Source organism: Corapipo altera, unplaced genomic scaffold (assembly GCF_003945725.1).
Source record: "Corapipo altera isolate COAL_440 unplaced genomic scaffold, ASM394572v1 80, whole genome shotgun sequence".
Taxonomy (NCBI): domain Eukaryota; kingdom Metazoa; phylum Chordata; class Aves; order Passeriformes; family Pipridae; genus Corapipo; species Corapipo altera.
Window position 1 is genome coordinate 683,573 of NW_020885025.1, and position 12,048 is coordinate 695,620.

General features: G+C 41.9%; 1 protein-coding gene across 4 annotated transcripts in view; it reads right to left on the minus strand.

Moving 5' to 3' along the window:
• Nucleotides 1–12,048, minus strand: part of TMCO4 (transmembrane and coiled-coil domains 4) — a 43,667-nt gene that overhangs the window by 26,932 nt on the left and 4,687 nt on the right. For all 4 annotated transcript variants that reach the window (XM_027668033.1, XM_027668032.1, XM_027668031.1 and 1 more), the window contains 6 exons: nt 11,539–11,723; nt 10,969–11,143; nt 6,770–6,797; nt 4,789–4,921; nt 975–1,072; nt 306–449 (listed from right to left, as the gene is read on the minus strand). In XM_027668033.1, the coding sequence (XP_027523834.1) occupies nt 306–449; nt 975–1,072; nt 4,789–4,921; nt 6,770–6,797; nt 10,969–11,143; nt 11,539–11,717 (757 nt within the window). In that variant the 5' untranslated portion in view covers nt 11,718–11,723. The remainder of the gene's footprint in view (nt 1–305; nt 450–974; nt 1,073–4,788; nt 4,922–6,769; nt 6,798–10,968; nt 11,144–11,538; nt 11,724–12,048) is intronic.

Here is a 12,048-nt window from a genome sequence, read left to right on the forward strand (position 1 = left end):
GATCTGAAGGAATCCAGCAGAAGGGTTTTTCTGCTGTAACAGCTGCTGGTGTCCATGGTAGCATCTTTCTAACCCAAAGCAACAAGCCTTAATTTCTTTCATTAACCACACACAAAATATTCTTTCCCTATTTGCTCACCAGGGGCCACACAGTACCTTAATCAGCACTGAAATAAAAATTTCCCAGTTAAGACAACACCTGAAATCACTTCCCTTGCTCTGCAGAGCTCAGTGAAGTCATTAACTGTGCGTTATCAGACATGATCCTGTGCCTTAGTGGCTAAGAACTATGTGGTCACTCTTACCAGTAAGACCAGCTCCTGCTGCTCCAAAAAGGGATGCCATGACAGCAATCCCAGCAGTCGATCCCAAAGCAGCTGCTCCAGCACTCCCAATGATTGTGGCAGCTCCCGCAGCAACCAGAGGGGCAGCCAGACCCCCTGTCAAACCTGAGGATGAAACAAGGGATGTCACCAAACTATTATCCCGTACAAAACCCAGGCAAGCAGTTGCCTGTGCTAGGTGGGTGCTGCTAATGCTACTGGAAGAGCACAAACAATGGGCTTTTTGCATCCCCAATAAAGGGGCTTTGTGAGACTCTCCCCAGGCCCTGAATCTCTGCCCAAATTCTTTGACTTAAGTAAAAATGAAGAACAATTTCAAAGGCAAAAGAAGACTGTGTAGTACCCTGGGGTAAGCTGCGCCCTATTTTCTCGGGAAACACTGATCTAATCACTTTTGATTTGGGAGCTGAAGATCTGATCCTCTTATAACAGGAGAGCAAAAGAGGAGAAAACATTTTTAAGGGTGACCACCTCAGTTTTATACTTCCCCCAGCCAGTGAAGCTACACTGGAATAATTTTTCCAGCTAATTCTTTCAGTTTTATTTTCAAGTGGCTGGAAATACTTTTCTTGGATTCAGACCTGCCCTGTCCCTTGTGCTGTGTCCCCAGAACACGAAGGGCAGCCTCACCTATCACTGTTCCACCACCAATGGTTGCCAGACCGATCAGCAGGTACCTCTTCAGCTTTTTCCTTCTTTCCTTCTTTTTTCTTGAGACTTCTGTGGTTCTGTGGAGAGATTAGAAGCACAAAAACTGAGGGAAAAGCCTGATGGATAATTTTGCATCAGAATCTGCTTTTATTCTCCTCAGTGTGATTTCCCTCCTGGGAACAGCAAAAAGGAACATGCAGGTGTGGGAGTGTGACAACACACTGAGATTTATGAGCATGGATTTAGAAATTTAAATTGAATTGATTAAATGGACCACAGGTTTAAACTGAAACAATTTAATTGCTGACAAAAGCCAACAGATGTTACTTACTTGGAAAACCCTTCCTAATAGGGCTGAAGCTTGTAAAAAAAAAGAAACAAAAAGTCAAAAGCATGTCTTAACTATACGCTGCCTACATGTCCTAAAAAACCACAGGAAAGCTAAGGAGAAACAGGGAAAAGTGTTTGAAACAAAAGGGAATAGAGGTAATTTGTGCTAACAAACAGAGATGCAATTAAACTATTTTCCAACAACAGTGTTTATATCGATGTGCTTTCTAATATTAGTGCTTTCTAATTGTGCATGGCAATATAATAATATAATAGGAATTAAACACAGTCATTAGTTCATTTGTCTGTGTGTATTTAAGCTATATTTTAATGAGCCTATAAGAAGGAGGTAAATAAACCTAAAAGGAACAAATATCACTTATTAGCCACTACTTTTGACTTCTCTCCACTGTCTTTGCTTTCTCTCTTACGAGAAATGCTTCAACTTCAGAGGAAAGCAGGAGAAACAGAGGATACTGGAATAAGTTGTTTGCAGAGGAAGGTTCCTTCTAGTGGTTAATCCAGGCCTTGAAACATGAAAATTTATCTTGCTTCCAAAATTGGATATTTTCCCTGTTAATCCCAGCCTAATTGTGGATTTTCATTATCCATATAATTGCCTAATCCTTCCTGGAACCCCGTAAGCACACAGTTATTTTGATAAAGACAATTTTACATGAGTCCCAAACAATATGTGGCTTTGTGAAACACAGCAGGAGGGGAATGGAGCTCAGTGGGTGAAATCCCTGAGTCACTGGAGTCGCTGGCAGAACTCCCACGGACTTCCATGGCATGGAGACTTTGTCTCCACAGAGATCCTCAAAAAACCCATTGTGTGTTACCTTCCACAGCTGCAAACGCAGTGTCTGCAGAGCACAACCTCTCCAGCAATTTCTGTATGACCATGGTGGACAAAATGTTGTTTGGTCTTCAGAGAATCGCGGAATCATTTAGTTTGGAAAAGCCCTCCCTGTCCATCCAGTCCACCTTGTGCCCCATCCCCACCTTGTCACCCAGCCCAGAGCACTGAGTGCCACATCCAGTTGTTCCCTGGATACCTCCAGAGGTGGGGACTCCTCCACCTCCCTGGGCAGCCCCTTCCAATGCCTGACCACCCTTTCCAGGAAGAAATTCCTTCTGATGTCCAACCTGAACCTCCTCTGGCACAGCTTGAGGCCATTTCCTCTCATCCTGTCAAATGCCCTACTCCGAGCCTCAGTCACCAATCTGAATGCCTGGCTTTGGATAAAACTGCTCCTGGAGTTGTTTACACGAGTGCTGCAGTTGCACTGTCCACATCTAAGCTGGCAATTTCTGTTCTACATGGGGTTCATCAGCTTTTACAGTCACTCTGCTGTGTCTCGGGCTGAAAATAATGATGGTCAGAGACCTGGAATATGTCTAACCTGGATTCAGTTATAATAATGAGCAGTTTGAGTTATGTGGGAAGAGAGAGGGGCAGCTAAATCCTGCCTGCTGATGCAGTAAATGAAATTACTGTCAGGAGAAGTTTTACCTGTCACTGCTTCCCTTCTGGAGCTGCCAGAAATGTGTCTGACAGCTGCTTCCTAATGGCTTCTCCATCAGCATTATCACTGGATTACCAGACTGCTTTTATCCACTGTGGTAATTAACTGCCACTTCTGGTACTTCTCTACCCTCAGTGAGCTCAGATGTGCAGCTTCTTGCCTGAACCACAAATTATGTTCTGAGAGACTGTTTAATGGTCATCTTGCAATAAGGAAAAGTGGCAGGAGTACACGTTAACAAGCAAGTAATCTGATGTTTTCCAGCTTCTTACAGAACTGCGTACAAAAGAAAGGTTCATACCTGCAGGTCAGAATGTGTTTGGTGCAAGTTACATGGATTTAAGTGGTTGGAGCATTGTTCTGTAGAGGGTTGTATATTTAATCTTGCAAGTTCCAGGCCTCAATCCAACACATCCACAGCAGCAAAGGCAGGAGCAAACCCTCCCATAAACAAATACCAGCAAAAACCCCTATGCAGGGGCTGCCAAACCCCTATTTGGTTGTTTCTGTTCCAGTGGATGGTCAAAACTGAAGCATCCCAAGCGCAGATTGGTATTCCCAGCCCCAAAAATCTGTGAGGTCGTGGTGGTGACTGGTTTATATTCTGCTTCCTTTCCCCATTGACTTCTGATTTTAAACCAAAGGGTCATCTACTCCCCACAAATCTTGGCCCTGGTTTAGCACTGCAGTAATGAACGTGTTCACACCACAGTCTTGGACTCCTCTTACTATAAAGATTTTTCTTTTTCCTCTCATCTAATATTTACTTCCATGGCTGTGATTTGGGCAAAGAACAAGACTGAAATCCATGGCTTTCTCCACAGCAGACATACAGGAATCCCACTGGGCTGGTGGCAGAGTTTGAAAGCCACACTGTTCATATGGAACATAATTCTCTCCCCATTATGAGACACAGCTTAAAGGCCCAGGAATGAGTCTATTTTCACAAGCCACAGCAAAACAGCCCCCACTAATACCCTAACCCTTGCTCCTGCATGCCAAGTATTTAGCAGTCCATGATCCTTGAGATTATTTTGACTTTCCCTTTTTACAGTGTGCTATAAAGTTAAGTTTTATTTAAATACAGCTATACATAAAAGATACCCATCACATGCTGGACCCTACAGTAACATCTGAGGTGGACCATGTCACGGGTGTCAATTAAAGCCTTCATTAGCACTCAGGTTAACCTCATAACCCTTTTGCTGACTTGACAGATAAGAATATTTCCCTGGAAAGTCCACTATGGACATTTTTACTGCCTTAGATATTGCCAAACTGTCACACAATGCCTGCCTGATAAGCAGAATATAAAGATGCTACATTTCTTACAGATATCAACTTTTCAGCTGTGTCATATCTAAGAAGCGGTGATTAAGAGAATTAATCTTATACCAATAACACAGAATTAGGATTTGGGTCTGTACATATCTGAAGATACAGACTGTTGTCCTCAGAAATCTCCCTTCAGTAGGAATTATCCAGTTGTGTCTTAAACAGGCGCAGAAATGGACAGATCCACAGCAAATGAGCAGCTGAGGATCTAATCCTGATATTTATAGGAACTTCATTCTGCAAGGGGCAGTCCTCTCTGCAGGATATTGGGCAAGAGATAAGAGACACAAGATCTTTGTGATGGATTTAAGCAAAATCTACCATGTCTGAAAGGCAACTGGAACAAGGAAAGCAGTCAGTTCAGTATGGAGCAGCTTTTACCACCTCGCAAGGCTGGATCTCAGCTGATTTTAAGAATGGTGAGCTTTCCTGCTTCTCAGTGCTCTGAGGGGGCTGTAACCCTAATCAAGCCATAAATGATTACAGTAAGAGCCATAGGGGGAATAATCAGACACTGGACTTAGGCACAAGTAATTACTGCTAAGCTTTCGAGCACTGGCAGCATTTTTTGATCCCATAGTCAACCCAAATGTTCTTACTCTGACTCTTCCTCTTTTTGTTCCTTCAGGCTCTCAAGCAGAGATTCCTCCAGGACTTCCAGCTCCTCCAAGGGGATTCTCAGCAGCAGGCTGATGTGGCATATCAATACCCTGGCTCGAGCATCGTAGTACCCTTGAACAGAGGGAAGCCCAGGAAATCAGTCAGTCTGATCACACCAGATTAAATAGTGAGCAGAGCACTCAGCTGGGCTGGCGGAACATGTCACAGACAAGCCTGGCTTTTTCTCCCAGGTGCTTTTCTTTTTCCATGTATTGAAACATGAGAAGAGAGCAATAAATGGAAAATCCTTCTTCTCTGAGAACAGAGACACCACATCAGGTAATGCCTCTATGGCAGGAAAAGGATCTCAAATCCTTCTGTCTTCATCCTCTGTGACAGAGGCCTTTTGGCTCTGGAAAAGGTGCATTTTCTCAACAGAGAAATGCTGCAGCACAACCAGTGCTAACTGGAAATATCAAACATATCCATATGGGTAACTGGACACAGCACACCCTGACTGCACCAATGCAAGAGGTAGCATTTTGTAAAAATGCACCTCCATGTAAAAGCTTTATATTCAATTCATCTTGTTGACAACTTACTCTGGAGTGTAAAACTACACCAGCTCCCCCAGCAGCACTACTGACAATTGCTTGCTTTTTTACTGCCTGTTGCAAATGGAGGAGTGGACATTGAACTCAGACAACACCAGAGAGCAGAACTTATTACTTCTGGGCTTGTAGGCAGCTGTTCTTCAAGAAAAGACATGTTAAATGTAATAGATTTTATATTATTTGTGCCAACTCTTGCTATTTTAATGTGCTTCTCTCAGCAGCACCTGATGCTTCCTGATGTTTGGCTTTTGTAAAGGGTTCTTGGTGCACTCTGGGATGAAAAACACAAGACCCAGCTACAAAGGATGTTTGTGATACCCACTGCACGTAGATCAAATATGGCATTGGGCAATCTATTAGGTTTGTTTATTTATTATCATCATTACCAAGATACCAAACTCATTTGGTAGCCTTTAATGACACCACTCGATAGATTTATGCTTAGTTGAGAAATAAGGATTGGATTTATCTTCATTCCTTCATGATATTTGGCATGTCCTGCAAGTCCAAGCAGGTGTTTTAACAAGTCCCTTTCTTGTTTCCTGGCTGCTAAAACACTACTGAGCTCCTTCAGAGGCACTAAGTCACTGCGGTTTGGAGACACATTTCTTTTAAATTCCAGCTTACTAAAATAAGAAGTTTTGCAATAACTGATTTGTCAATTTTCCATTAAAAATAAAGCAAGAACAAAACCTGTTTTGTTCTATTTCACTGTTCTACAGTGCAACAGGCTGATCAGTTTTTTCTTGTGAAAACATGTTTAAACACAGAGATTTAAAAAATGCAAGCAGTGATAGAAACCAGGCTTCTTTTAGAAATGAACATTTTGTTCAGTCGGCAGTCTTTATTTCATTAATTTTATCAGACTAATCCATGTTATGGATTGCAAACCAGAAAATTGTTTTATGTGTAATATAACATATGAGTAAAATCCCATTTGTTTATAATGGGCTTCACAGGACACTCTGGAATTTATACCCTGAATTTTTTTTTTCATTTTAGGCAACAAGCAGAAAATTTGTTAGGCTGAGATTTTCATAACAGCTTTACTGCCTTCCTAAAGGAAGAGGTCACCTGCTTCCCTGGAACCACTGAAGAAAAACCACCCCGCTCCACCATTACTTTACATCTGTTTGCATGTGAAGGTAAGGAGGTGAATAGTTGTTCACTTTTCAATGGGTATTATTAACGATTTCTAATAGTTGTTTTTCTTGAGGGGGATGCAGGGAAGGAGTGTGCTGCTTTTGTCAGAGAGGAAGCTGAGATGAAATAGGGTGGCACCATGAGCTTTTTGAGCTTTTTAAAGTGTCAGATATAAACTCATCTATATTATCTTTACAAAGAACAAATGATAAGTTAAACTTACCATCTCGAAGAGAGAAAGATAAAAGGTCCTAAAAATAAATTAAAAAAGAATATTCAAGTTAAAACTGATGATGAAGGCCTGGAGGGATCAAAATAGAGGCATGAAAACCCATCGGACTGATTTAATTACTGAAGCATCTCAGTTCATAAACGTGGGAAGCCAGAAAGCTACAGTTCAGTGAGGCAGCACAGAGCAAAACCAGTATAAAATTCTCCAAAGGTCAGTACAAAGAGCTGGACAGAAGTAGACAATGCTTGGTATAGCTGAAACATTCCATACTTTTGTTATTAATTATCCTGATCTTACACTAGACTTCCAAGTTTGGAGAAACAGGGCTCTAATCCTCCCTCCCCAATGCCTTCTGCTCCCTATACACTCAAACATACTCACATTTTCAACATGAGTAACAGGTTTGAATGTTCCTCTAATGGACCATTGGCCCCTATTTTCTTCGGCATTCTGGGAATTCATAGCTCTAGGCAGTAAAGCTGAACCAGCATAAAGTTCTTTCGGATTAAGTGCTCACATATAAAACTCAAAATTTATGGCCCTCTGTCAAGATGGAGGGACTTGACTTCTGTGTTGGCTCTTCAGCATAAAAATACAGAAAAATCAGTTCAATGCATGGTTTCTGTGGATAAATCCATGAAAAAGAGGGAAGTGTTTTTACTACTGTGTTCTCTTCTTTTATTGCCACTGGAAAAATTTTAAGGTCTTTATGTGACTACACTAAGCACTAGCTCAGTGTAGCTGCTTCCCTCTCCTACACACAAATACAGCACAGCTGAATTTTACAGGGAATCCTTCAGCCCTCTGGGAATGCAAAAAAATTCAGCCAAAGATGTCGGAGGCTGCCAAAGAGTTTATGATTATTAGTCCCCTAAGCTCCTAAATACAATTTACATCATAAAACCGTCTCTAATCTGAAAGTTCTACACATGAGAAATGTAGAATGGAGAACAAACCATCCTTAATCAAGTAGAGGGACAAACTATTCTCCAGGACAGCTGGTGGGATTTGTAGGCAATAAACTCTCCCTGATTGAGGCACAGGGAGCTGTGGCTGTGACTCAGGTTCCAGTATCATCTGTGGCACTTCATATCAAACAAACTCAAATAAATCTGGCCTAAGCATATACACACGTGCATTTCAAAAGGTCAGGAGTGCACCCCAGTAATCAGGCGACAAACTGGAACTACTGTTTTTATGGCATCTGTGCCAATTGGCTTCTCAAATTCTCCACTTTAGGCTTTGCACGTACTGCACATGCAGATAGCTGGAATCCAACCAGAATTGATTAGATTAGTTCACAAGTAGTTTGTTTTCCTCCTCTAAGCAGCAGTTATTATAATTCAGTCTTATTTTGAAGTTGGTGTTTTGAATCTCCCTGCAAACTCCATGCACAAGACAACCACCCACACGATTGAGAAGCCTCTCAAAGAAAGGGAAGCACCCTTTATTCAGTCCTCGTCAGCTTCTTCTGAGTTGCTGCAAGTTCAAAACCCATTTCCTCAACAACAGAGAGCACCGGATCCACATCACAGTGGATGTGTGTGGAAAACCACAGAAAATGGGCATTCTAACTATGTTCAGAGCAAAAAAAAACATTCATAACAAGAATGTTCAATGTTTTAACACCTATCAACGCTTTTTCACCTCCCTTATTGCATTGCCTTCCCATACCACACCCACAGCCTGTAACGTCTACCGTCCTTTAAGGATTGTTACCAACATCTGCCTGTGTTAGTCATCTGCAATGAAGACAAAAACAACAATCCATAGTCCTCAGATGTTCACTGAATCAAGGGTGAGCTCACCTCTATCTCCTGACTTCAGCTCCTTAGAGATGAAGGGCCTTCAAAAATGCAGCATTAGTGCCAACAGGGCCGAGCCACTGATCATGCCAAGCAATTAAAGCAGATACTTAATAAATAAACAGTAAATACTGCATCAGCAGCAGCTGAATACAAACAAACAGAAGTACCATAAAGGAACAGATCAATAACTCATAAAGCTTTGTCCCATGGCTTGCGTATTTTCAGGTCAGAAGGAAAAAGCTGATCTCAGCTTTTTACCAATGTTTCTCACACACCAGTGTGTTTTTACAAAGACACACCTTTGCTGCCTTGCTCTACTTAAGTCTTTAAGTCTGTTTTTCCTCAGATAAAAGTCAATCCTCTTGTCCATGTAGATTACTGTGTAAGGTATTGATGTTGGGGCATTAGACTGATATTTGTTCCTCATCTTTTCTTTCAGCTGATCAAAGAACTGTTATCTATAGTTTCTGTGTTCCACTTGAATCCAGGTGGTATCCCCAGTTTTTGCTCCCGCTGACCCAGAGCCACTTTTGTAAAAGCACATGGAGCCCTTATGCAACATAAGCTGTGAGCAAGCAAAAGCTAAATTTCACCTTTAACAAACTCAGCAGCCATGAAGGAAAACTTGTCTGAATCTAGGGAATCCATCTTGAAGCAGAGAGAATGAGGGAAACACACAAAGGCAGAAAGAACAACTGTAGGTGTATTGATTTTGAGCAAACAACATCAAAACAGGTGCTGTTATTTCAGAAGATCTGTCCTAAGTTATTAACTAAGCTTAGGATCTGTCGCTGTACTCCTACTGTTATAGGACTTCGGGCACTGGAGCATTTGGATGTTTGGAGCAGATCTTCTTGTCATGGAAAGCATTGGGATAAATCAAACTCTTATTTTTTTTAGTATTAGAAAGTAGGCATTACTTTATTTCAGGGTGCATAGGGGATAGCTCCACCTACATGCACACAACTTTGAAAACTTTTCACTTATTTATACATTTTTAGCAAAGAAATTAATGTTAACTGGTTCTCAATTACATAATTCTCCTCATTAACTAGTATTTGGTCTTCTATTGTTATTTATTTCTCATTTCTCATGCCAATTAGTCCACACTTTCAGTCTTTTTATTATCTTTACCCAGATGGGGAGTTTCCAGCACATGATAAATTGTTTTTGTTTGTCTCTTCTTTATCTTCTGGTTACTTGGAGGGCCATAAATTTTGGATTCCAGGTGTCCAGTTTTCAGCTCCTCAGGCTTTGTTCACTGAAGCTTAGCAGGTTTAGTTTAGCATAACTTAAAGTTTTGATGATTTTTCCAATCTCACTCTAACAACATGAGCTGTGAAAAAACCCCCTAAGCTATGTGCTGGCTAAAGTTGGAAATTACACTGCTTATGAGTAATTAAAACAGTTAATTAAGAAGTTAATTAAAACCATTAATTAGAAAAATTAATTAGGAAAGTTATATAATTTCCAACACTCTGAGGCATTTCATGGACTGACTAGGAAACAGGAAAGATGCCAAGGTAGTGGTAGCTGGTCATGGTGACCAAGAAAGTTCACTGCAATCATATCTTCCCTCACTCAGCCCTCTTCTCACATCCGTGGTTCTGTCAGGCCGTTGCTCATGGAGAGTGTGTGATAACCATTATCCAATCAATACCAGAGCACAGCACGCAGGGTGTGTGGCACAGGGTGACACAGCACAGGGTGCCAGGTGACAGTGCCCATGTCCTGTGTGGCACCAGCAGCAGCCTTGTGCCCTCCTCACCCTGCACAGCACAATGTGAGGCTGGATCAGGGGAGATCTTCCCCAGCAAGTGAACGCTGCCCAAATGCTTCACCTCTTTTATCTTTACATTAGCTTTTACAGCAGAACATTGTGGAGCAGTCCCAGTCTTACTCTCTCAGTGAGGAAAAATAAAGTCACAATAATTCCTTCTGGTCAAAGCTTCCTCTGGAAATTGTGCTCCTTGGAGAATGTTTTTTGCATTCTCCAAGGTATGGTGAGAGGGCTTTTAAACAAGCAAAAATCAGGTTTATCACGTTCAGTGTGCCACTAAAACCTGTAGAAAGCACGTATGAATCAAAACCACTGCAATAATAGTCAAAAAGTTTGTCAGTTCTCTGCTCTGTAGAGTGAAACCATCAAAGACGCAAAACATTAATGAGCAGAGAGTGACCTTGCCTTGTGTTTAATACTTCCATGAGCTCTTTATGGATAGAGAGACTGACAGTCCCCCCTACAGCCACTCAGAAACAGATGCCTATCAGAAATACTGATTTTACTCCCCTGTCCGCACAAACAGCACTTCAGCTGCAAACAAACACCTATGATAAATCTCTTGCAAAGCAAACAAGAGCAAGGAGAACACATAGACGTACCTGGGTAATGACAGCTGGATTTTCTTCCAAGATGGGGTCCTTCAGCAAAATCTCAGTGAAAGATTCTGTGCCCTCACCTCCTAAGCCACCAGCAAAGGCTGTCATGGCAGGTAGGACAGCGTCGGGCAGGTCCAGCCATTTCACAAAGCCCTCAATAAATTCTGTCCTGAAGGAACTGTAAAAGCAACAGGAGCAGCTAAGGCTTCACAACTGGGTATTTCAAGGCTCTACAACTGGGTATTTTTGGAAGTTTTGAGCAGTCCCTGGTTTCAAACTTTGGTCTGCTACTGTTCACACAAAAATCAAAGCATCAGAAGGAGTCAGCAGAAGGTGAATTGCTAAACAAACAAGGAAACAATCTGAATGGGGCCAAGCCTTACTTCAGTACATGCTTTGATGTTAAAGGATGCGATGTGTGGTGAATTATAAAAGTCTTACAGATGTAAGAGAGAAAAGATCTTCCACTCCCCAAACTTCAGAAGACTCCCCACAGAGTCTGATACCAGCTCTGTTTGAGCTGCCACCCAAAACTCACCTCCCCTGCCCACTCCCTGCTCCCGCATGCAGTACCTTTGCTCGTTTTCAGGGAACAGCCAGGCAAGAGATACACCACAAAGTGCTGCATAGGCAAATCTTCCCAGCTCTCCTAGCTGCTGACCCAGGAGCACACATGGCTCCTTCTCCCCTGCCCGCTCAGCCTCCTTATGCTGTTTTGAAATCCAACCTTTCCACTTCTCTTCTGCAGCCATTTTCACCTGCAAGGTCAAAGAGGAAACAGCTGTAGAAAAAATCCAACAACAAACAGTTGGAAACCAGAGAGCAAAAGACAAATTGCCTTTGTTTTTTTCACTGTCACACTTGCTGTCAGTATTAAATCAAGTTTGTCCAGGTCCATCTTGTATATCCCCCCCCCCAACACACTGCTGTGACCAAAGAAGACAAGAGGACACTTTCCATTCACCAGTTCTCAAAACTTTCGCACAAAATGAGCTGACAATACTTCACACAGCAAAAGGAGAAGTTCCCTTCAAGATGCAAAGAGACTGGGCTCCATTCAGACATACAATTCACACATTTAGT